Consider the following 27,059-nt stretch of genomic DNA (forward strand, 5'->3'; position numbering starts at 1 on the left):
AGGAGCAGGAGTAGGCCATTCGGCCCCTCGAGCCTGCTCTGCCGTTTGATAAGATCATGGCTGATCTGATTGCAGCCTCAACTCTACTTTCTGTCTATCTGCTATAACTTTTGACTACCTGGTCAATCATGAATCTATCCAACTCAGCCTTAAAGATATTCAATGACCCAGCCCCCACTGCTCTCTGGGGAAAAGAATTCCACAGACTAACAACCCTCTGAGAGAAAAAAATTTCTCATCTCCGTCTCAAATGGGAGACCCCTTATTTTTAAACTGTGTCCCCTTGTTCTTTGCTCTCCCATAATAGGAAACATCCTCTCAGCATCCACTCTGTCAGGTCCCCTCAGGATTGTATATGGTTCAATAAGATCACCCCTCATTCTTCTTAATTCCAAAGGATATAGGCCCAACCTGTTCAAAACCCCTTCATCGCAGGAATCAGTTGAGTGAACCTTCTCTGAACTGCTTCCAATGCAATTATATCCTTTAAGTAAGGAGACCAAAACTGTACACAACATTCCAGACGTGGTTTCACCAATGCCCTATACAACTGTCGCAGAACTTCCCTTCTTTTATATTCCATTCCCCTTGCAATAAACACCAACATTCCATTTACCTTCCAAATCACTTCTGTACCTACATACTAACTTTTTGTGATTCATGTATCAGGACACCCAGATCCCTCTGTGGAAAGACAAGCAATTTTTCAAGTTTGTGATACTAATGGATAGGTTCACCTGCCTGTGAAGCACATCAAGAAATTACAGGTGTGTGTTTAAGGCTTTCCATCTATTAAAATGAAAGGCTCTGTTGGTAGCGAAACTCATGAACTCTACCCTTTGATACAAGGAAAAACAATTTTTTATTTATGCCGATTTGTTTGCAAAACTTTTACAGAACAAAAACAGTATTATACCTATCAAGATACCAGTTGATACCACTTGTGCATAGCCTTTAAGACTGATGTCCTTTAAGATCTTAGTATGCTAATGAGTTACATAGCAGGACATAGTCATGTGACTCAAAGCCAGGGCCACTCTGCAACTGTAACACGCAGAGTAAGGTTCTGTAAATAGTTTGCTCTGTACTGGATATAATAGTTTAGCTGTAATAAACCTGTTTGAGATCTTCAGCAAACTGGACCCCACGCATCTCATTTATGTTGTAACAGACAACATCAGGAACTCATTACATGCATGAGGGTACTTTAGAAATCCGGAAGAGGTGGAAAAATTATTAAAAGAAAAACAACATTGTAGCTCATCCCTCTAGAAGAAAGAGTGGATGTCAAGAACAAAAGATGCAGGACAGAAGGAAAGCTATTGGGGAAAAAGACCTACAGGGATAACAAAGAAAGGGGACAAAGGCACAGAAGAGGCTGTGCAAGAGAAGAGACCCAGAGGAGGTAGCAGAAAGAAATGAAGATGACACCGGTCAAGTGAAAGTCACCTTGTGAGCTATGATACCGAAACACTGTACATGAAGCAGATCATAAAGAATGTTAGCGTTTAACAGCAAAGACTTTAATTATATGGCCTAACAATTACTATTTTATCAACAAATTTTCGTAAGCATGTACTGGTTTATCTATTTGTGTTAAATAATATTTTCCATGATCAGTCAAATATCAAGCCTCCTCCTATAGTAAAATCTAAGAATTCTTCAATACTGGAGTTCCATTAAGCATGGCTCCACCAGTATCAATAAACATTTTCAGTGCGAAGAGCAAGGGGCGACTTAACCCAAGTCTAAAAATGGTATTGGTTATTTTTTTTTAGAGATACAGCACTGAAACAGGCCCTTCGGCCCACCGAGTCTGTGCCGACTTTCAACCACCCATTTATACTAATCCTACACTAATTCCATATTCCTACCACATCTCCACCTGTCCCTATATTTCCCTACCACCTACCTATACTAGGGGCAATTTATAATGGCCAATTTACCTATCAGCCTGCAAGTCTTTGGCATGTGGGAGGAAACCGGAGCACCCGGGTCGCTGGAGCTGTGAGGCTGCGGTGCTTACCACTGCGCCACTGTGCACATTTCTCCTGGAAAGTCTACCAGACTACTACTTCACATTTCCTGAATGAACTACTCCAGAAAAGATCCCAGTGATCCATCTCCTTATACCCGGATGCCAGACCAAAAGTGACAACTGTCATCCTCCCATATCTTTTTTTTCTTCCAGAATTAACAAGTATTTGGCCAAAGTACTCTTTTTTGAGTTTTTTGTGTAAGAGCTCTGCAGAGAAAATCTCTTTATTTTTCAGTTAATCGGGGGGGGCGGTGTGAGGGGCTAAGGTAAAAAGGGAACTTTCATATTTCAATATGTGTGTTAGTGCTTTGCTTCATTACTGGATAAGTCTTGTTTTATAATAAACAGATAATTTTGTTGTTTATTAAAGAAACCTGGTGGGTGTATTTTATTCTGGGATAAAGAGTATAGTATATGATTGACTGTATTGGTAACTGGGTAAACATTTAAATATATGTTATGACCTGTGGAGAAATGGAACTCGAAAAGACAGTGTACTCCTCCTGCCTGGTTCGTAAGGTGAACATGCGCTTCCGTTGCCTTGGTAGATCTGGTGGAGGCCTGCAAGAGGCACCAGACAGGGCTGTGCGCATTGTTATAGTCTGCTGTGTTCTGCACAATGGAGGGGGGAAGCCTTGCAAGATGAATAAGTATGGAAGCATGACACATCCTCTGATGACGAGGACACAGAGGGCACTCAAGAACAAGAACACAGAGAGCAGTGTAGAATGCCGACCTAGCGAGCAAAGGAGGCAAGGCAAAGACTGATAACTGGGTGCTTCCAGAATCCCTGAACTTCGATAAATATTTTTCCAAAACACAACTCTCCATCATGCATGTCGTCTGAACTCCTGTCTCCATAATATCCGTTTCTCCTGCATAACTGGCGGCAACAAAATGAGCCATTGCCCATGTGACATCATTTGTGCAGTGACACACCTCATGCACATTGGCATGGCATTGATGTCTTTGGTTACATTGGCAGTACTTGTAAGGCTTATGATGTAATTGAAAGACACATAGTCACTCCATGGTGGAATGAGTTTTTCAGACAATAAAGGCTGATGATTGGCAGGACAACATATTTAATTGAAGTGCACATGACATATCTGTCTCACTCATGAAAACCCATACAGGGGAATGTGGCAGGTTGGATCCAAAAATGGCTCAGTGATAGGAAACAAACAGTAGTAGTTGACGAATGTTTTTGCGAATGGAAAGCAGTTTCCAGTGGCATTCCACAAGGCTCCGTGTTGGGACCCTTGCTGTATGTGGTATATATTAATGATTTGGACTTAAATGTGGGAGGCATGATTTGTTGACACAAAAATTGGCCGTGTAGTTGATAGTGAAGAGGATAGCTGTAGACTCAAGAATGATATCAATGGTTTGATTTAGTGGGTGGAAATGTGGCAAATGGAATTCAATCCAGAGAAATGTGAGGTAATGCCTTTGGGGAGCGCAAACAAAGCGAGGGAATACACAATAAATGGGAGGATATTGAGAGGGGTAGAAGAAGTGAGAGAACTTGGAGTGCATGTCCACAAGTCCCTGAAGGTGGCAGGACAGGTAGATAGAGTAGTGAAGAAGGCATATGGATTGCTTTCCTTTATTGGCTGAGGTATAGAATGCAAAAGCAGGGATGTAATGCTGGAACTGTATAAAACGCTGGTTAGGCCACAGCTGAAATATTGCATACAGTTCTGGTCACCACATTACAGGAAGGACATAATTGCTCTGGAGATAGTATAGAGGAGATTTACAAGAACGATGCCAGGCTTGAAAGTAGCAGCTATGAGGAAAGATTGGATAGGCTAGGGTTGTTTTCCCTGGAACAGAGGAGGCTGAGCGGTGACTTAATTGAGTTGTACAAAACTATGAGGGGCCTAGACAGAGTAGACAGGAAGGACCTGTTTCCCCTGGTGGTGAGGTCAGTTACCAGGGGGCACAGATTTAAGGTGATTGGTAGAAGGATTAGAGGGGACATGAGGGAAAACTTTTTCAACCAGAGGGTGGTGGGTGTCTGGAATTCACTGTCAGGAATGGTGGTGGAGGCAGAAACCCTCAACTCATTTGAAAGGTACCTGGACATGCACCTGAAGTGCTGTAACCTGCAAGGCTACGGACCAGGTGCTGGAAGGTGAGATTAGATTGAGCAGCTAGATTTTTTTTGGCTGGCACAGACTCGATGGGCTGAATGGCCTCCTTCTGTGCTGTAATTTTTCTATGGTTCTATATGGGTCAAGGTGTCTTTTAAATACGTTTGTGGGTGCTCCTTCGCGTTATTACCTCTGCGTTGGCAGCTGGACTGGAGGCAGGCTGCTACTTAGGATGCCCCTTGGCCTTAGATGACTTTGGTGGTTGTCCTGTGGGTGCCTGAGGCCTGGAGGCCCCGGCTGCCTGAAGGCCACCTGCACCAATACAGGACTGTCCTCAGACATTGCGGCTGCTGGAGCTGCACTCACCGGTGGAGTCAGTGTCCACACTCTGATCGCCCTGCGGGAAGACCCCAGTTGTGGATCACAGCCTTTCCTCTCTCACAAGGTTTGTTGGATCCTCACTGCTTTCCGGAGAAGGACCAGGAGCAGAAACATACTCTATGCTCCTGGTCTTTCTCTCGCCCAGCCACTGCTAAATTGAAGTCATGGCCAAGGTGAGGGTTTGCACATCTGTGGAATGTGGCTCTCCATGAGGGTCGACAACCTGTCCATGAATGAAGCAATGCACCAGTCATTGCATGGATGGACTTCTCCATCGTCTGCTAAAGACTGCGCATGGCTCTGGCATCTCCACCAGATGTTGCCTTATCTAACTCCAGCATGCCCTGTGTTGTTGACACCAGAAGCTCATCATCAGCCTGGGACTCAGCATGGGCCTGAAAACCCACAGTCCTCCAACTGTCAGAGGCCTCAGCTGTCTCAGCCTCAGCCAGCTGCTCAGGCGCTAGTGTGGTGCTCTCACCAGTTTGTGACCACGACTCTAATACCCGATCGAATACCCACCGAGGTGAAAGCATCTGCACTGGTGGAAGGTGCAGGGGTGTGATGGGATGGTGCATCCTCTAAGTATAGCTCTTTCTCAGAAGTCGTTGTCATTCCCTAGGTATCCGCCAGCATTTGTGGGCGCCGCCCTGCAAGACACAATGTGAAGAACAGACATTTAGGTGTTATGGTACATATGTCACAATGATGACAGCATAGGATTTGCATATGAAACGTAAGTTCGATTCATTCTGTGTTTGGCAATAATCACTGTCTTCAATTAGGACCTCGAGCTCCACATCCGATATGGCACATGCTGCTTGGCTCCCAGCTAACTCCAGCACCTCCGTTTTGGCCTGCAACAGAGGCCTCAGCTTGGGCACCCCACCACTGATCTTGGACGCTTGTTGTGAGCTGCCTTCTCCTGAAAGAGCAAGGATGCAGTCACTGTTACGTACCACACATCTGTACAGCATGTCAATGTGAATATGGGCCCCCTTTATGCAATAAAAACAAGAAATGCTGGAAATACTCAGCAGGTCTGGCAGCATCTGTGGAGAGAGAAGCAGAGTTAACATTTCAGGTCAATGACCTCTTCTGCTAACCAGCTCCGCAATCTCCATCCAGGCTTGCTTGGTCAGGTGAGAGGGCCTCCTTGCCGTTGCTGGGGAAGAGGACCTGTCGCCTTTCTCTTACAGCCTGGAGGAGGATCACATGGGGCTGCCCTTTCTCGGACATTCTCAGCACTATGCCCAGGGGTTCTGCTTGCTGTGATTGCAATTGATGCTAATGTACAGACCTTTTTGATGACTAATCTGCTGTACAATTCAAGGAGAGAGTGAATGCAGGGCTGGCAGCCTTTTAAAGATCCATCATGTGATGCCATTCACAGCATCGCCAATGTCGCCTCCGCCATATGGTTTGGTGGGGGGGTGGGTGGGTGGCGCCATCATTATGGTAAGTGGTTGCCCACTGCGTAATTGCAGCGGCACAGCCGTGAGTGTTACAGTCAGGACAGCCAACATTTTGCTCACCCGCCACTGCTCCCGGCAGCACGACTACAAAATCCAGCCCACAGTGGGAGACAGAAAGGGTGCAAGACGACCAGAAAATCAGAGAGGTGACACATGGAATTAGAGAATGTGAAACAGATGGAGTGGCAGTGGCTGGAGGAATGAGAGACAAGGATTTTACTCTGTGAACAATGACGAACAAAATCAGTTGAAGTGTTTTAAATGTGATCTGAATATTTATTCAATAATCATAATTTTAAAAAAAGTTTGAAGGTAATGAATAAATTATGGTTTTCCTCTGTGATGGTGCTCTATATGCTTTTAGTTAGGATGATTGGAGGACTAGAGTGAAATCAGTACAATTCCAACATCTGTTGTCAATTTATCCAGTCAGATTAAGTAACCGAATAAATTCAATAAACTCAAATTTTAAAAAATAGTGATGAATTTGTTGGATTTTGTCTTTTTAATGTTTATTTGTGTTTCATAGTTTCAAACAAAGAAACATGTCAGATTCATCCTGTCCAGCTTGCTGTGGCTCGTAAGTTACTGTCCCATGTCTGCGCTATTGCTGATTCCAGCACGCAAAATCTGGATTTGGGTTCCTTTGAGAAAGTTGACTTCCTTATTTTGGTGCCTCCATCAGAAGTGACCTACCAGCAGACTGTGCTGCGCGTCAGGCAGTCCGGTAAGTATTAGAATTTCAAGCCACTATTTTTGTTGCGTTTCAGCTTTAGAAGTAGCTAAGTTTATAAATGTAACAGATTTGCTAAGTGAAGTTGTGTGCTGAAAATCTTAATTAATTGTTGAGGCAAAAACTTTGCAAACTTGAAAATCACAGGCAAGTGTCTTAATAGATGAACATTTTATTTTACCAGGTCTAATCAAACAACTAAATATTTTTACCTCTATTTATGTTCTGAGTTTAAAGCATGAGTCAATGCTTAAAGTGGAACTTGAAGATGAGATACTCACCTTGCATAAACTTTTCAAAAGTAAAAGTCCCTTAACATTTAAAAAAGATTCTTATTTCATTAAAAATTGACTATCAAAATAGAATATTACTGATGAGCTTCAGTGACTTGTGTGGATGAAAATACACTTGGCAGAAATTTTGCTGCCCTGACCGTAAGGGAGCAGGTTGATCTGAAAGTCGGGGGGAAGTCATAATTTGGGATTCCCCCAGATGTTGTGGAGTTTTCATGTCAGTGACGCCACTGATCGGTTCCCCACACGGAGGCCCTGATTGACAGCCTCTGGTTAGACAGGGAGTTGGTTGCTGGCAGCCACATCAGCAAGTAAGTCCACACTGGGTGGGCGGCGGGGGGGGGGGGTGGGGGGTAGATCTCGGGGAGTGAGGTTAAGTGTCTGAGGGGGGAAGATCGGAACCCCTGTGTTAGGGGGATCGGAGGGGTGGGGAGGGGGGGATTGGGGCTTGGTGGAAGGGGAGGGGATTGATGCCTGGTGGTGGGGTGGAGTGGAGTCAGTCAGAGGCCTTGTAGGAAAGGTTGTGTGGAGCAGGGAGTAGGTGCCTCATTATTGTTTTTAAAGTTGCAACTCGCCTCCTTGGATCGGATTGCTCACCCGCCCATCTTCTGGTCAGTTAAAGCTGAAAATGGGTGGGTTTGGGTCAGGAAACCGATTTCTGAAACTTTACCCCACCCCTGCCCTGACCCCCACCACCCGACCCAAATCTGCCCTTTTTTTAAAGATAAAATTCAGCCCTAGATGCAGATCCCTTTGAAGAGTGCTCGATCCTGCAGCTTTCCTGAAGGTGCCTCATCAAAGGTTACTATCTTGAGTTCAGATTTCAAGGAAAACCAATCCGAGTTAAGCTAAAAAGAAATTACTTATCTTTAAGAAAATGCAGTCAGGAATATTCCGTTTTTTTCAGCAAGAGTATTAAAGAACTCCTACACATTGATTTTAAGTCCTACTTGAATCTGTTATTGTAAAATACTTGGGTACAACATATGCTACAAAATGTGCTTGCATCTGTTTCTTAAGGTAGATTTTATGAATGCTTGCTTCTGGCAAGCGCATAATGGGTAGTTAGGTGAGAGGGTCAGCTGACTCGCCAAGGGTTTCCATCTATTAAAATGATTGGATGGCAAAGCCTGTGGGCCTAACTTACCACCACACCCAAATTCCAGGTATGCTTTCTTAGCAGATAAAGATCCTTACCATGAGCACAATTGTCTGTGTCCAGTGCAACTAAAAAAAGCTGATTCTCAACATTGAAAGCAGACAACTGAACTTATATGTGATAAGTATTTTATGTTTAAAGATTAATAACATGTTATGAATGCTAAAAATAGTGTCTTTATTAAAAATGTTTATACATTCCATGATTACATATCTATAGTATAGTTCCTTTCATCAGCCATCATTAGGACATCTCCATAGGGAGAAAAAAATCAGTAGCACATTACAGGGATTCTCAGTGTCTGAAGAAATGCATTAAAAGGGATTGTGGTTATTACTGGTAGATATCTAGAACTTCCATGAAAATCCCAATGCATTTGTGATCATCTGGATCTTTCCACCATCAGAAAATTGCACCTGGCATTTAAATTTTTCTTTTAAAAAAGCCACGCCAGAAGCTCAATAGCACGTTAACAGAGGCTAATCCTTGATAATTGTGCTTGGCTAGAATATCTTTAAGCACCTAAAGCAGCCTTGGCAACAACAACAAAAAAAATCTGTGTTGGGTTTCAGCAAAGTGTAAACTCTGGGCTTTGCCTGTTTTTTTGCAGGGATTTTGGTGGAACTTGGATTGGAAGCAGAATCTGTTGCAAATCAATGTGCAGAGCAGTATGTAATGAAGCTTACTACAGAAGCTCAGAGCAAGTTTGAAGCCTTTCAGCAAAAAGCATTAAAGAACCCTTACACACTGTTCATACTGATCCATGACCATGCACACTGGGATTTGACCAGGTGAATCTCTACAATTTATTTGATTCTTTAAAGGTTTATGAACAAGATGTTGGATATAGCCTATGTTTCCTCTGTAGGAATAAATATGTCTGCACCATATCTAAAATTAGAAATGTAGTCCTATCACTTTCATGATTTTTTTTTTAAATTAAAATTTGGTTTAGAAAATTTATCTGCCGTTGTTCAAAATGGAACCATGTGCTCATTTTTTTTCTGTTCACTAATGCAATATATTTTCTAGTATACTAGTGACATTGCTCATGGGTGGTTTGGCAGATGCAGCTTCCACTGTCTATTTCAGTCTGAATGTGCACTGTCTCCCTGCCACACCCCCACCACCACTGCCCTCCCCCACCCGCCCGACATCCACTGTTGTCACCAACCTCCTATCCTGTTTACTTGAGTTGAGGCTTGGAAACTTAGCACTGCTGTTTGAGTTTTGTATGGGCTTTGCTATGAGACTCTGTGGTGGTAATTGTCAAGCCTGTTTTCTGTTTTTCTTAATTTTGCATTTTATACAGAGGGAATTGAATTAAGTAATGCCTGTCGTATTGAGAGTTTTTTTATGCTTTGGTATGTAATCATGACGTTTATAAACCATTTCAGCACTTAAGGAATGAAAAAGTGACAAATATATTCCTGAAATTGCAACAACAATGTCTGTAATCTATCCTTTTGGTACATCAGAATCTGTAAATATATATGCTGCTCAGATATCCTTCTTGCGTCCTCAATTTGCAGTCCTGTATTGTTTCGGAAGACGTATTCAATCATGTAATTCCATGTATACATAATAATTCAAAATGGTAAGTAGCATACCATAATTTTTATCTACTTTTCAGGTCCGCCACCTTATGACAGATGTGCTATATTGCAAAAGAACTAATGGCCTTGGCACCAATTGTGACATAGGCCTTAGGCACCTAAATAGGGTGTCTGTGACATGTGGAACACTTTTTCATTAGGATAGCTTGTGTTTTTCATTTCTTGCCACTCTGTATTTATCTCTGCTTCTCCATTCTCATATTTCAGTTCAATTTACACTCCTTCCCTTTCCTTGCCCTACTGGAATGTAATTTCTGAACAGGTGTCATACATGCACTTCAAAAAAAAAAGTTGAGCCCTGGAATTTAGGGAGAAACAAGCCCTTAATAAGCAAGAATACTGTTAGTTAAGAGCCAGTGTTAATGAGCATTATACCAGCCTAATCTAGGAGCAACTTTAAACTGGGTAAATTAACAGCTGCTCTATTAATATCAAAAGGAAAACCTGTACAATATCTTACTGTGTCTTGTAGAAAGATCTTGGAATGCTTCACATATATTTAATCATAGTAACTGTCGTTATGTAGGTAAAAGTAGCAATGGATTTGTAAAATGGAAAATTTCTCAAACAGAATTGAGGTGAATGACCAGTTAATTTGTTTGGTGGGTGTTGGTGCAGTGAGGAATGTTGGCCAGGATACTCAGAGGGAGAAAGAAAAAACTTGCATTTACATAGCACCTTTCCTGGCCTTGGGAAATACGGAACAGCTTCACAACCAATTAAGTATTTTGTAAGTATAGCTGCTGTTGTGATGTAGGGAAACATGTTAGCCATTTTTTGCAAGGTCCCACAAATAGCAATTAGTTAAATGAATAGATTTTTTTTTTGTGATGTTGTTTGAGGGATAACTGTTGACCAAGACACCAGAGTTACTCCCCTGATCGTCGAATAGTGCCATGTGTTTTTTGTTCGGCTGCCTGAGAGGAAAGGTGGGACCTCAGTTTAGCACCTCATTCAAAAGGCTGCAATGCAGCACTCTTTCTGCAATGCACTGAAATGTCATCCTAGATTATGTGCTTAAGTCTCTGAGTCTCTGATGTGGAGCCTCAACCCATGACCTTCTGACTCAAGTGAGAATGCTACCACTGAATTAAGGCTGACAACTTCTTCCTTCTGCTTTTTTCAGACGAAGCCATGGGATTCTTCCCTCTTCTTGAGCCACAGGAATTAGCAGACATGGCCTTAATTTAATGTCTAATCTCATAAAATCATTATAGCACAAAAGGAGCCCATTCTGTCCATCAAGTCCATGCCAGCTCCCTGTAGACCAATCCAGTCAGTCCCATTCTCCTGCTCTATCCCTGTTGCCCTGTAAGTTTATTTCTCTCAAGTGGCTATCCAGTTTCCTTTTGAAATTATTGATCATCTCCGCTTCCACCACCCTCGTAGGCAGTGGGTTCCAGGTCATTACCACTTGCTGCATAAAAAAAGTTCTTCCTCACATCCCCCCTGCACCTCTTGTCCAAAAATTTAAATCTGTGTCCCTTAGTCCTTGTACCATCAGCTAATGGGAACAGCTTTTCTTTGCCTACCTTATCTAAACCTGTCATAACTTTGTACACCTGGATCAAAACTCCCCTCAACCTCCTTTGCTACAAGGAGAACAAGTCCTGGTTCTCCAACCTAACGTTATAGCTAAATACCCTGGAACCATTCTGGTAAATCTCCTTTGCACCATCTCAGTGACCTTCACATACTTCCTGAAGTGTGGTGACCTGAACTGGATGCAATACTCCAGTTTTGGCCTAACCAGAGCTTTATAAAGTCTCAGCATAACTTCCCTGCTTCTGTACTCAATACCTCTATTTATGAAGCCTAAGATCCCGTATGTGTTGCCAACTACGCTCAATATGGCCTGCCACCTTCAAGGATCTATGCACATGAACCCCCAGGTCCCTCTGTCTCTGTACACTCTTTAGTACTGTGCCATTAAGTCTACATTGCCTCTCCCTATCCCTTCTGCCAAAATGCATCACGTCACACTTGTCTATATTAAATTCCATCTGCCACTTGGTATCGATTGGTATCATCACTCCTTGTTTTGCCACTCCTCCATACTCTTGGGGAACACCATTATCTACCATCCTCTAGTCTGAAAAATAACCATTTACCACAACTCGCTGTATTCTGTCCTTAAGCCAATTTTTTTTATCCAAGCTGACACCGACCATGAGCCCCAAGTCTGTTAACCAGCCTTTTATGTGATACTTTGTCAAAAGCTTTCTTAAAATATTAAAATCTAAATCGACAATGTCCACTGCATTCCCTTCATCAACCTTCTCTGTTACTTACTCAAAAAATTCAATTCGTCAAACACGCTCTGCCATTTACAAATCTATGATTAATTAACTCAGATCTCTCCAAGTGCCTGTTAATTTTTCCCCTGTTTACTGTTTCTAAAACTATACCCATCACTGTAGTTACTATCTATGTCCTTACACCATTTCTGAAGGATATCAATGTAGCACTTCCTCAGTACTGGAATGTCAGCCAAGTTCATGAACTCAGATTTTGCAATGGGATTTGTATTGTCAACTTTCTAGCTTGGAGGTAAAAATGATACCAAATGAACCAAACTGGCATTTGACAATGCATATACTAATGCAATAAAAATTATGTTTCAAAGCAAATTAGCACACGCAATAACTCAAAAGGTACTGAAGAGTTTTACTTCCATGGAATTTTGTAGAATTACTTTTTATAAAAAGTTTTCAACTTTTGAATCTGTCCTTGCCACCTTTTTAAAAGATTTCTGCGGTATGTTTTGATAATGATATAACGGAAATCAGAAATAGAATCTGTAGCTGCAGTAGTTTGTAATGGAATAATATTAGAGCCATAGAGAGATACAGCACTGAAACAGGCCCTTTGGCCCACCGAGTCTGTGCTGACCATCAACCACCCATTTATACTAATCCTACATTAATCCCATATTCCATACCACATCCCCACCTTCCCTCAATTCTCCTACCACCGACCTACACTAGGGGCAATTTACAATGGCCAATTTACCTATCAACCTGCAAGTCTTTGGCTGTGGGAAGAAACCGGTGCACCCGGCGAAAACCCACTCAGTCACAGGGAGAACTTGCAAACTCCACACAGGCAGTACCCAGAACGGAACCTGGGTCGCTGGAGCTGTGAGGCTGCCGTGCTAATCACTGTGCTGCCCAGTCACACTGCCGCCCAAATTATTCATCCAATTCCAAACATTCTGATTATTATTCAGTATATAATACTAGCTTAAAAAAATAAAAACACCATTATTAATTATCCTGAAATAGATGAATGATGTGAAAATATTGGAACAGATCAGAAAATCAGATATACTTAATTATTGTATTTTTGTTTAACTTGTTTAATAAGCTTGGAGGACATGATTAAGAGTTTTGAACTATCAGCAGAATTGAGTGTGAGGTTGATACCATCAGGGTGGATGCTTGATTTGTGTATTGAAAATAGTGTTCCTGAGTTTCAGATGTGATGTTTTCAAGAAATTGCAGCACTGTTACGCTCATGCTGGTGGTAGAACAGTATACTAACATTTTTCTGTTCTTGGCACTGGCATCAACAGGAACTTGATGGTGGTGCAGTTCATCCCTTGCTCAGCTATAATTTAACAGCATATAATTTTATGTCTCCGTAGTTTGCAGAATTCCTGAAATGCAAATATTGGAAATCATGTACGTGTGTGTGTGTGTGTGTGTGTGTGTGTGTGTGTGTGTGTGTGTGTGTGTGTGTGTGTGTGTGTGTGTGTGTGTGTGTGTGTGTGTGTGTGTGTAAATCCATTTTTGATCAAGATTGCACTCTAATACCAGTTTATCAAAACATACATTTCAATTGCTTGGTAAATATTTTTTTAAAATGTGGCTATGCTCTCATATGTTCATATGCTGCTTTTCATGTTTAGCCACCAGCATCTTTACAACAATGGAAATGCTTGCATATAAACATTATAAATCCTTTTTTAAGTATTGTTACTGAACACAGCCAAACAATTACAGACTACACTCTTCCCTGCTCCCTTCTTACTCATCACACACTAGCCTCCTACCTGGCATGTGAAAATATAGTGTTAGGACCAGGTGACAAAGGTGTCTAGGGGTCTTTTACGATCTTCACCTGGTCTTATTGTAACAGGGTTTAATTTTTAAACACACTGTTTTCAGCTCCCCCTTGGTGAATCCTTGTTCACCGCTTTCCAATTATAAGGCAAAGAAATGAGCACACCAGGTTTTCTTACGTTTAAAGAAGAAAAGTGAAATTTATTAAACCTTAAACTTAATTTCTAATTCAGTTAACACCCACGGATACACGCCGCACCCCACGCTAGCATGCATACACAATACACACATGCAAATGGAGACAGAAAAGAGCAGAAGAAAAATAAAGTAATTTTTGGAGAGGGGTTTTTACTGTGCTTCGAGCTCACTGTAGAGTCCTTGATTGTAGGTAGTCTTTTTGTTGGGGCTCAGTATTCTTCTTGAACCTTGTTCACTGTAGGAGACTTTTCTCTCTTGGGGTTCATGTGTCTTCAATGAGTTTTCAGTTCCGTGAGAAAGAGATGGGAGCAGACAGCAGAGAGATGGTTTCAGGCCAGGAGCAAACAGCTTATTGAGTTTCTTTCAGCAAGTTCAAATTCAAAAAACTCCAACAGTTAGTCATGTGACTAAACTGGTCTGACTTGGGGAAGCAAGGACTGGGTCCCTTGTTCCAACACAGTCTTCTAGCATGCAAATGTCTTTCCAGTCAGGGGCTTGGCGATTCCTTGTGAAAGGCTCTCTTCCCAGCCACAATTTTAAGATTTAATGTTCATGTGGTGAAATAATGTGTGTCTCAGTCTTGGCAGGTGGGGGCCTGCATGAATATAGCTTTAATGGTGCAGCAGTCCTATGGAGATGCCACATTCTGAAGCTCAGCAACTCATTTCAACAGGAACTCTGAATGGCGAGAGTCTACTGTGTTTAGAATGCCAATTGGAAGGCATCGCTGGCTTTAAAATTTAGCTGTATTGCTGCACAGTCAGCCAATACTGAATTTTAAAGTTGCTTGTGTTTCCTGATCAGTACCCAGGCCTGACTCTATGAAGCCACTTGTTGATAGAGCCACAGTTGAGATCAACTTGAATTTCAAATCCAAAGTATCAGGACTCTGTGGAATAGTACGGAGCTCGTTTAACAATATGTTTCCTCAACAGATAGGCTGAGAATAGCAGAAACAATATTTGACTCTGGGTTCAGATTAAGGGAGAAAGTTATAAAGCCTGAATTAGGGTTACTTTGAATGTAAATGAATGTGCGGAGTGTGGTAAATAAGATTGGTGAGTTACAGGCGCAGATTACCATGTGGAAATGTGATCTTGTGGCGATAACAGAGACCTGGCTCAAAGAAGGGCAGGACTGGGTATTAAATGTTCCTGGATACAAGGTGTTCAAGAAAGATAGGAAAGTGGGGAGGGGTGGCAGTATTAATTAAGGAGAACATTGCAGTGCTGGAGAGAGAAGATGTCCCAGAGGGGTTACGGGCAAAATCTATTTGGCTAGAGCTGAGGAACAAAAAAAGTGCAATTACATTGCTTGGTGTAGTCTATTGGCTGCCAACTCATGGGAAAGATGTAGAAGAACAAATTTGCAAGAAGATTATAGAGGGGTGCAAGAATTATAGAGTAGTTATAATGGGGGCATTTAATTATCCGAATATAAACTGGGTAGTAGTAGTAATGTAAAGGGCAGAGAGGGGCAAGAGTTCCTAGAGTGTGTTCAGGAAAATTTTCTACAGCAGTATGTTTCCAGTCCAATGGGAAAGGAGGCACTGCTAAAACTGGTTCTTGCAAATAAGGTGGGCCAAATGGATCAAGTGTCAGTAAGGGAGCATTTAGGGGACGGTGATCATTGTATCATGAGGTTTAGGCTGGCTATGGAAAAGGACAAGGAATAATCCAGAGTAAGAATATTTAACTGGGGAAAAGCCAACTTCAATGGGGTAAAAATGGATCTGACCCAGATAAATTGGAATCAAAGGTTGGCAGGAAAAACAGTAACTGAAAATTAGGCTGCCTTTAAAGAAGAGATAGTTCGGGTACAATCAAAGTATATTCCCACAAAGGAGAAAGGTAGGGGGAAAGGTCCAGAGCTCCCTGGACAACAAAAGAGATAATGATGCAGAAAAAAAATTGTGCTTATGACAGATGTCAGGTGGATAATACAACCAAGAACTAGGCTGAATATAGAAGGTTCAGAGAGGAAGTGAATAAGTAAATAAGAGAAGCAAAGAGAGAGTATGAAAAGAGACTGGCAGCTAATATAAAAGGGAATCCAAAAGTTTTCTATAGGTATATAAATAGTAAAAGGGTGTTAAAAGGAGGAGTGGGGCTAATTAGGGACCAACAAGGGGATTTATGCATGGAGGTGGGGACATGGTTGAGCTATTAAATGAATGCTTTGCATCTGTCTTTATTAAGGAAGAAGAAGATGTGGGCGGCACAGTGGCGCAGTGGTTAGCACCGCAGCCTCTCAGCTCCAGCGACCCGGGTTCAATTCTGGGTACTGCCTGTGTGGAGTTTGCAAGTTCTCCCTGTGTCTGCATGGGTTTCCTCCGGGTGCTCCGGTTTCCTCCCACAGCCAAAAGACTTGCAGGTTGATAGGTGAATTGGCCATTATAAATTGTCACTAGTATAGGTAGGTGGTAGGGGAATATAGGGACAGGTGAGGATGTGTTAGGAATATAGGATTAGTGTAGGATTAGTATAAATGGGTGGTTAATGGTCGGCACAGACTCGGTGGGCCGAAGGGCCTGTTTCAGTGCTGTATCTCTAAATCTAAAAAAAAAATCATGATGTGCAGGTCATGGTGAAAGAAGAGATAATTCAGACACTTGAAGGGTTTAAAGTTGTTAAGGAGAAGCTATTAGATAGGCTGTCTATATTTAAAGTTGATAAGGCACCAGGACTGGATGAGATGCATCCAAGGATATTGAGGGAAGTGAGAGTGGAAATTGCAGAGGGTTCGTGCCAGAGGGCTGGAGAATTGCAAATGTTACACCCTTGTTCAAAAGAGGGTGTAAAGATAAGCCCAGAAACTACAGGCCAATCTGTTTAACCTCAGTGGTAGGGAAGCTTCCAGGAACGATAATTCAGGAAAAACTTAGTAGTCACTTGGACAAATGCAGGTTAATTAAGGAAAGCCAGCATGTTAAGGGAAAGTCATGTGTGACAAACTTGCTGGAGTTTTTTTTGTTGAGGTAACCAAGAGGGTTGTTGAGGGTAATGCTGTTGATGTGTTGTACACGGACTTCCAAAAGGCATTTGATAAAGTGCCGCATGACAAACTTGTGAGCAAAGTTTTGGCTCATGGAATAAAAGGGACAGTAGCAACATGGATATGAAATTGGCTGAGTGACAGGAAAGAGAGAGTATTGGTTAATGGATGTTTTTCGGACTGGAGGAAGGTTTGTAGTGGAATTCCTCAGGGGTCGGTGTTCGGACCCTTCTCTTCCTAATATATATTATTGACCTAGACCTTGGTGTACAGGGCACAATTTCAAAATTTGCAGATGATAAGAAAGTTGGAAGTATTGTGAACTGTGAGGAGGCTAGTGTAGAACTTCAAAAAGATGTAGACAGGTTGGTGAAATGGGCAGACAAGTGGAAGATGAAATTTATTGCAGAGAAGTATGAAGTGATTAATTTTGGTAGGAAGAATGCAGAGAGACAATATAAGATAAAGGGTACAATTCTAAAGGGGGTGCAGGAGCAGAGGGATCCGGGTGTGCATGTAGATAAATCATTGAAGGTGGCAGGACAGGTTGAGAGAGTGGTTAATAAAGCATTTTTTGAATTCTTTCATGGGATGTTGGCGTCACTTACAAGGCCAGCTTTTGTTGATCATCCTTAATTGCCCTTGACAATTGAGTGCCTTGCTCAGCCATTTCAGAGGGCAGTTAAGAGTCAACTACATGGCTGGGGTCTGGAGTCACATGTAGGCCAGACCAGGTAAGAACAGCAGATTTCCTTCCCTAAAGGACATTAGCGATTAAGACATTAGCATCCTGGGCTTTATTAATAGAGACCATGCCATGATGGAGGTCTGCCCAAGGGCAGGTCTTCTGCTCTTTATTTCCTCCCAGGAGAGAGGAACATGACTAGGGAAGAGGGAATATGAAGTGGTTTCCCATTACCATCCTCAGACCGGAACTAGAATTGAACCCACACTGTTGACATTGTTCTGAACCACACACTAAGCATCTGAGCTATCCAGTCCCCATTAATAGGGGCATATAGTACAAAAGCAAGGAAGTTATATTAAACTTGTGGAGAACACGAGCTTATCCTCAATTGGTGTATTGTGGACTACTGCACAACAGATGAATGAGGGTGCTGTGTGGCTTGCAGAACACATGGTTGTTCTTATGGTGTGGAGAAGCTTTGATCAATAAGGCATTGCCATGCATCTCTTGCTCGCTGCTCGCCCTGCATGCGAGCCTTGATGGCCACATGGGTACAGTCTATGACCCCATGCACCTGTGGGAATCCCGCATTGGAGATGAAACGGATGGCCCTCTGCCTGGCTCCGTCATGAAGCGGATATAGTCACCAGCCCTCCGGTCAGGGCATCGGTGACCTCCCTGGTGCAGCAGAGCACTGCTCACTGAGTGACCCCACAAAAATGGGCTCCTGAAATGATGCAACGGGTTAAAAGTTAGGAGCCACTGTCACTATGAGAGCTACAGGCATAGGATGTCCACCAAAGCCCATGGGCTGCAGGTAATTGTCGAGCAGGGCGCAGAGACGTGTCACTGCCTCTCTTGACATCTGCAGTTGCCTCTGACACTGGCACTCAGACATCTGCAGGTATGTTAAACAGGACCTGTAAATGCACGGCGAGCTATAGTGGCGGGTTCGCCTTGGGTGCTGCTGCTGCTGCTCACGACCAGGGGCTTCTACGTGTGCTGCACCTGCCTGCTGGTTTTGCTTGTGGCGCATATGGATCCTCACAACAAGCGGATCAGTGAATATATGATGAACCATCCCCATCTCCAGGTTGCAATTCAACTTGGTGCCTTCACTTCTCTGAAGGTTCCTAAAAGGGCAGGCATTAATGTTGACTGGTACATCAGGTGCTTTCATGCGTCAGCTATGTGGCGTGGCATGGTATTGCCGTCTTAGCTTCCACATAGAGTGGCACAGCATGACCACATTCAGATTATAACAGCTGCATCGATTGGCCCACCAGCCAGATAAACTTTATGCGCCTACCATTTCTGGCACTCTCCCCACACACAGTGTGACTGGAGTGCCATTGCTTCTTCACTCACACAAACAATGGCGCAGAGCGGCCACCCTTTACGGAGGGAGGGTACGCAGTACTTCCCTTCATGCCTGCAGAGTTGTGCCCTTGGTAATGCCATCCCCCCCTCCCACCTCCCTTCATGCCTGCAGAGTTGTGCCCCTGGTAATGCCATCCCCCCCTCCCACCTCCCTTCATGCCTGCAGAGTTGTGCCAACCCCCTCCCACCTCTGTACACACGCATGCAGAGCTGGGACCCGTCTAGCACGGTCTCCGATAAGTCCTACTTCTGCTGCACCACCGGCTTTTCGTCTTCGTGAACTGGACGTCACGTGAGCGACCCCCATTCACAGAAAAATGTGGAACTGTGCACTGTGAGGCAGCGGGATGCATAATGAGGCAAAATAAGTAGGGCTTTTAATAATTAAATCGGGGTACTGCCGCCGAGTGGTGGGTAGTGGGGGGGCCGCTCCGAGGTCCCGCCGCCGCCAGTAAAATGGAGCTGGGCCTTCCCAACTGTTCACAACTACTCTCTAAAATGGTATAGTTCCTATAGCACAACTGCTATAACTCCAGATTGGCCTGTTCAAGACACCTCCCTAAAATGGAACTATTCCCCCTTGGTACATGCATCACCAAGTCTCCGGAGAACCGTGCACAGGGGTGGAGTCTCCGGTTAGTCACTCTGTCGATGTCCCTTCCTCCGTAGTCTTCAGTGGTTGACTAGTCCACTACAGGCTGCAGCCCCGAATATTGGATGCTGTGTCCCTTTAAGTCCAATTTCTGGCTCCATTCCAGCTTTCCGAGGCCCCCATCAGACTTTCTCAAAACAAGAGTCTGACAACCATGAGGCCTTATCGAATTCTTCTCTCAGACACTACAAGACCGCTCAGGCTGTTTGCACATCCTTTGATGGTGTCTCTCACCTGCCATCAATTAGATTATACTATCCATCAATTAAACTCCATCTCCTGACTTCACACCCTCATGGACCACCCCATGTGCAAGGTAATCCATTGTCCTGGCTTGTAGTTCAAGGGTCATCGAATATGCTAAGATCTGACTTCTGTTTAAACGATGAAAAACAACAGTTATTTTCAAGAAAAGAACAGTAGTTTAGACAAAAAACAGCTGTGCATGGCCTGCTTTGACTGGCATGAAAACAAAAGGAAGGAGTTCTTGGGAAAAACAAGTTCACAGTTAATATTACAACTGATTGCCATTGTTTACATAATTGATTAACTACTTTACTTAATCAGAGCACAATCACACTTAGTTTTAAATCAATGTCTACAAAGTAACCTTTAAAAACTCAGTGCAGGTTTAATATAGTTTTTTTTAAAATCAAAAGCAAAGGCAAAAGTAAAATGCACAAACACAAAAGTACAAAAAGTAGTGGCTGCAAGCCTCAGGCCTACAAAAATATCATGAAAATAGAGATACTTTGTCGAAGCATTTCATCTTGCACTCATCAGGACAATCGCAAGAATACCAAAAAGGGAAGTAACAAATTTATACTGTATGAGAAGAGAGTGCTGATTGGTTGGCAGGTGGACTCTGATTGGTAGAGGCGTTGCCATGGAGAATGCACCAGTTAACAGTGACTGACCGTTAACTGCCAAGCTTTGTTTGAAATTTAAACCAGGCAGCTTGACTGTTAGTCAAGGCATTGCCCTGAGGAATGACTCAGCGAATGGCTGTCACTTATTTTGTTTAGCTGGAACAGGCACAATGTTTGTATGTGTTCTTTTTATCTGCAAAGAACAGAGCCCTGTGTATTAATATATGTAGCTTCCAGTATGTGCAAATGCGCCACACTGCGAGCCCAACTGACAATCTTAAATTGGTTGTCAGCATAATTCTTAGCACATTGAGGATTATTTAGCAAATGTTGTCCAGTCGCGAAATCACATCTAATGTTGCACAACGTGTTTTGAGTTTTGCAAGCATGGGCTGGTTGGGTATGGCCTGTACTTCGCCCGTTGCGAATAGCAGAAGGGACTTGATACGATCCGCCAGTCTTTGGGATGTACGGCCTCTATACTTAGCATACCACTGGCATTGAAATTCATATATTACATTACTGATTTGTGTGATAGGCAGAACGTCTTTTTGGCTTGACGGCAGCATCCTGTTAGTGGCGAACACCACACGTGTTGCTACCGCATAGTAACAACATGAAACAGCTAGCTTCACCTGTTGCTCAAATCCTTGTATACATTACCCTTACAGGATAGTCTTGTCAGGGTCAACAATGATGGCCTCAGGCCCGTTCATAGGTTTGCGCGATATACAGCGAGAAATGATCTGAACAGGGTAGCCATTGTCACTCAGGATGCCTTTGATTTCCCCCCATTTCAGCATCAAGCTTGTATGGTGAGCAAATAGCTCAGGCTCTATTTACGAAGTTGCTGATGAGGCCAATCTTATAGTGCATGGAACTGTAAGAATCCCAACATGTGTATTAACTAGTGAAGGTAGGCTTGTGGTAGACTGTGGTAGAGAACCCCTTGTAGATTTCTCAACTACTACATCGAGGAAAGGGAACTCATTTGACTGCTCCATTTCAAAGGTGAATTTGAGCACAGAATGGAGCCCATTAAGACGTGTAAGGAAATTATTACATGCAGCTGCGAATTCAAATATAGCAAACGTATTATCTACATATCGGAAATATGCAAGAGGTAGGAGGTTAGATGTCATTCCCTCAAAGACACGTTTCTCATGGAACCCAACCAAGATGTTTGCGAGAGCTGGGCCTAGAGAAGATCCCATGGCAACACCATCTATTTGGGCATGCATGGTGTTGTTAAAACTGATCTCAACTGCGCGACTTGCCGAGTTCATAAGTTCAATGAATGCTCATACTCTTAACTTCATAATTTTTGCTTTTATTTGCTTTCTCATTTCTTTGCAACAAGCAGCATTTCTTTTCTTTGGTACACAGCAAGAATTAAACAAATTTTGGGGAAACAAAACAAACTAATTTTCAATTCCCTGCTCCAGAAAGACTGACAGAAATTAGCCAAATCATCAGAGTTCAAGGATTAAACCTGGGCTATTTCCATTTTACATGGTTTGCTGCTGTACTACAGGATATCCCAAATGAGAACCTTAACTCAAAGGTGGATGGGAAGTGAGATTATAACTCACGGGCCTCATTTGCACGGGAACCCATTAGCCTCCAGCCCAAACCTGGCAGGAAGCCCTTGCTAGCTGGTGGGTGGGATTGGTATTTTGGGCAGTGGTATGCCATGCACGGGGACCAAAAGGAACGGGTAAATGCTTAGGAAAGGTATTGGGAGAGCATTGCCATCAGGGGAGAGAGTGAGAGGCAAGCTTTGTGCACAGAAAGCACAAGGTTTCCTTATGGGGCCTGGAGGAGCATGCTCCTCATAGCACCACAAGGAAACAGAAAAGATTGAAAAATTGCTTAAGTTTCTGTGTCTTTTTTTATTTGTTCAGGGGATGTGGATGTCGCTGGCTAGGCCAGCATTTATTGCCCATCCCTAATTGCCCTTGAGAAGGTGGTGGTGAGCTGCCTTCTTGAACCGGTGCAGTCCATGGGGTGTAAGTATACCAACAGTGCTGTTAGAAAGGGAGTTCCAAGATTTTAACCCAGTGATAGTGAAGGAATGGCGATATAGTTCCAAGTCAGGATGGTGTGTGGCTTGGAGGGGAACTTGCAGGTGGTGGTGTTCCCATGCATCTGCTGCCCTTGTCCTTCTCGGTGGTAGAGGTCGTGGGTTTGGAAGATGCTGTCGAAGGAGCCTTGGTGAGTTGCTGCAGTGCATCTTGTAGATGGTACACACTGCTGCAGCTGTGTGTCAGTTATGAAGGGAGTGAATGTTGAAGGTGGTGGATGGGGTGCAATCAAGTGGGTTGCTTTGTCCTTGATGGTGTCGAGCTTCTTGCGTGTTACTGGAGCCAGACCCATCCAGGCAAGTGGAGAGTATTCCATCACACTCCTGACTTGTGTCTTGTATGTGGTGGACAGGATAGGGGAGTCAGAAGGTAAATTACTCAATGCAGCATTCCCAGCCTCTGACCTGCTCTTGTAGCCACAGTATTTATGTGGTTGATCCAGTTCAGTTTCTGGTCAATGGTGACCCCCTAGGATGTTGATAGTGGGAGAGTCAGTGCTGGTAATGCCATTGAACATCAAGGGAAGATGGTTGGATTCTCTCTTGTTTGAGATGGTCATTGCCTGGCACATGTGTGGCGCGAATGTTACTTGTCACTGATCAGCCCAAGTCAGGATGTTGTCCAGGTCTTGCTGCATCTGGACTTGGGCTGCTTCATTATCTGAGGCATCGCGAATGGTAGCGAACATTGTGTAATCATCAGCGTACACTTCTGACCTTATGATGGAGGGAAGGTCATTGATGAAGCAGCTGAAGATGGTTGGGCGTAGGACACCACCTTGAGGAACTCCTGCAGTGATGTCCTGGGACTGAGATGATTGGCCTCCAACAGCCACAAACATCTTCCTTTCTGCTGGGTATGACTCCAACCAGTGGAGGGTTTTCCCCCCGATTCCCATTAACTCCAGTTTTGCTAGGGCTCCTTGATGCCATACTTGGTCAATTGCTGCCTTGATGTCAAGTGAAATCACTCTCACCTCACCTCTGGACTTCAGCTCTTTTTCCATGTTTTGGCCAAAGACTGTAATGAGGTCAGGAACTGAGTGGCCCTGGCAGAACCCAAACTGAGTGTCACTGAGCAGGTTATTGCTAAGCAAGTGCTGCTTGATAGCACAGTCGACGACCTCCTCCATTTCTTTGCTGATGATCGAGAGTAGACTGATAGGGTGGTAATTGGCCAGGTTGGATTTGTCCTGCTTTTTGTGGACAGGGCATTCTTGGGCAATTTTCCACATTGCCCGGTAGATGCGAGTGTTGTAGCTGTACTAGAACAGCTTGGCTAGGGGCCCGGCTAGTTCTGGAGCACAGGTCTTCAACTGGAATGTTGTCATAACCCATAGACTTTGCAGTATCCAGTGCCTTCAACTGTTTCTTGATATCACGTGGAGTGAATCGGATTGGCTGAAGGCTGGCATCTGTGATGCTGAGGACCTCAGGAGGAGGCCAAAATGGATCATCCATTCAGCACTTCTGGCTGAAGATGGTTGCAAATGCTTCAGCCTTGTCTTTTACACTGATGTGCTGGGCTCTCCCATTGTTGAGGATGGTGATATACATGGAGCCTCCTCCTCCTGTTGTTTAATTGTCCACCACTATTCATGGCTAGATGTGGCAGGTCTGCAGCGCTTTGATCTGATCCGTTGGTTGTGGGATTGCTTAGCCCTGTCTATCGCATGCTGCTTCCGCTATTTGGCATGCAAGTAGTCCTGTGTTGTAGCTTCACCAGACTGGCACCTAATTTTTCGACATGCCCTTCTGCACTCTTCATTGAACCAGGGTTGGTCCCCCAGCTTGTTGGTAATGGTAGAGTTGGGGATATGCCGGGCTATGAGGTTACAGATTGTGTTTGAATACAATTCTGCTGCTGCTGATGGCCCACAGCACCTCATGGATGCCCAGTTTTGAGTTGCTAGATCTGTTCAAAGTCTATCCCATCTCAGAAATCTTTCAGTGCCTCAGTGCCATTGTTGACCTGGTAGGGAAGCCCTCGCAGAGGCATCAGCTTAAAATTGCACACTGGCCCCGATGACCTCCCCAGAACATGATCTTCATATTTAAATTAGGATCCCACTGCCTTGGAGACGAGGTCCCACTCAGCAGGTGGGCAGGCCCAAAATCAACCCTGTAGAACACGTAAAGGCAGAGATCTGGCAAAAATAGATCAAGGTTGCTGTGACTATTCTTTCATTACCACCAGTTTTTCAAGTTGACAGTTTGTACCAGCAATACAGTGGCCTTTTTATTTTAATATTGTGTATTGAATAGTTTGATAAACAATTTTTTTTAAAGAAAAAGCTGCCTCTATATTCCCCGTTTAACCAATGAACAAGCATTTTAAAAATCCTCAAGTGGTCAAGCCAGTGTAGTTGTTAGGAATTTGCCCTTCAGTGGGAACATTATCGAAATGATGGCTGAGCAGAACTGACAATGAAAGGGCTATTAATTGATCTGGCCACATGCTAAAGAGTGTGATGAATTGCTTTATGTGAATGTGCTTTGGTATGCAGACTATAACTAAAGTCACATCATACGTTGCTCACATTTGCCAACTTAATTTCTTGAGGGTGGGTCAAGAGAGGGAAGGTGCAGACCTTCAGCTGCCAGGGATCACACAACCAATCCCTGATTCTATTCGGGAACTTGATTGATGATTGTGATATGTGTTGATGCAGTAACAGTACTAATAAGCTATGTAAATGAAGTGTACTATTATCACACAACTGCTTGGGGTTTGGTTATCATGAAAGACAAATGGATTTCTCACATTGAGCGTGCAGTCAACATAGATACAATGCATGTGGCACTTTAGTACTATATTACCTTTAAACTCATAAATAATTCATGGGGGTTTCACTTATTTCTGGTGTCTTTTTACCATTAAACAATGAACCAGCATTTATTTTTCTTTTCCTAGCTTCCCTGGGATCTGTTTGTATTAAGTGATATCTTACTGTCGTCCTATGGCAGTTTTCTGTGTCTGTGTTGATGTATTTCCTGAATGATCTCATTAACTCTCACTTGTATTTTTGTTTTGACTTTAGTGGGCGAGCTTTTCCACAATGTGAACCATTTCTGGGCCTGGCTGATAGAACCATAAATTGTAAAGAAATGAAAGAAGCACTGAATGTGTTAACACTCCAAGTTACGTCCTTCCCCTTGGCTCTTCAAACACAGCAGACCTACATCAGCCCCTATAATGAGATCCATTGGCCGTCATCCTGCAACAATGTAAATTTTACTTATGTGTTTGCCATTCTTTATACTTAACGACTCTTTGGTGTTGCTACAATGGAGTGACAGCATATTAAGGAACCAGCATCCTTTTTGCTGATCCTTAGAATTCTTAGGTAAATGAATAGTAAAACAATTGGAAAAAGAAAATATTCCATCTTTCCTACCTAAAGTAGCTGATCTGAGCCAGGCAGCAGAAAGTACCACCTGGGACAAGGGAGGGCCAAATCAGCCAAGGCTTTTGATTCTTATTGTCATCCAGTGACCACTGTTGAAAAATGTAGATAAAACAAGGACTGAGCTTTTGTGTTATCCCATACAAGGAACTAGCCACTAAACGTTCACATGTGATGAATAATCACTTGATTGGGGGAGCGATAAGTTAGAAACAAGCGCATGGGAAAGGCTTCCTCTGCTATGTCCAGACTGGCCAAGAGAGTGTGGGAAAATGGCACACTGACACAGAACACAAAAGTCCAAGTGTATCAAGCCTGTGTCCTCAGTACCTTGTTCTACGGCAGCAAGCCTGGACAACGTACATCAGCCAAGAGCGACGTCTCAATTCATTCCATCTTCGCTGCCTCCGGAGAATCCTTGGCATCAGGTGGCAGGACCGTATCTCCAACACAGAAATCCTCGAGGCGGCCAACATCCCCAGCTTATACACACTACTGAGTCAGCGGCGCCTGAGATGGCTTGGCCATGTGAGCCGCATGGAAGATGGCAGGATCCCCAAGGACACATTGTACAGCGAGCTCGTCACTGGTACCAGACCCACCGGCCGTCCATGGCTCCGCTTTAAAGACGTCTGCAAACGCGACATGAAGTCCTGTGACATTGATCACAAGTCGTGGGAGTCTGTTGCCAGCGATCGCTAGAGCTGGCGGGCAACCATAAAGGTGGGGCTAAAGCGTAGCGAGTCGAAGAGACTTAGCAGTTGGCAGGAAAAAAGTCAGAAGCGCAAGGAGAGAGCCAACTGTGTAACAGCCCCGACAACCAATTTTATCTGCAGCACCTGTGGAAGAGTCTGTCACTCTAGAATTGGCCTTTATAGCCACTCCAGGCGCTGCTGCACAAACCACTGACCATCTCCAGGCATTTACCCA

General features: G+C 43.6%; 1 protein-coding gene across 1 annotated transcript in view; it reads left to right on the top strand.

The window, feature by feature from the left end:
• The window catches only part of greb1 (growth regulating estrogen receptor binding 1), a 375,097-nt gene that overhangs the window by 233,248 nt on the left and 114,790 nt on the right, over window positions 1-27,059 (top strand). The window contains exons 14-17 of the mRNA XM_068017603.1: window positions 805-813; window positions 6,523-6,720; window positions 8,789-8,969; window positions 25,764-25,950. Coding sequence (XP_067873704.1) covers window positions 805-813; window positions 6,523-6,720; window positions 8,789-8,969; window positions 25,764-25,950 — 575 coding nt within the window. The remainder of the gene's footprint in view (window positions 1-804; window positions 814-6,522; window positions 6,721-8,788; window positions 8,970-25,763; window positions 25,951-27,059) is intronic.

This window comes from Heterodontus francisci, chromosome 3 (assembly GCF_036365525.1).
Source record: "Heterodontus francisci isolate sHetFra1 chromosome 3, sHetFra1.hap1, whole genome shotgun sequence".
Taxonomy (NCBI): domain Eukaryota; kingdom Metazoa; phylum Chordata; class Chondrichthyes; order Heterodontiformes; family Heterodontidae; genus Heterodontus; species Heterodontus francisci.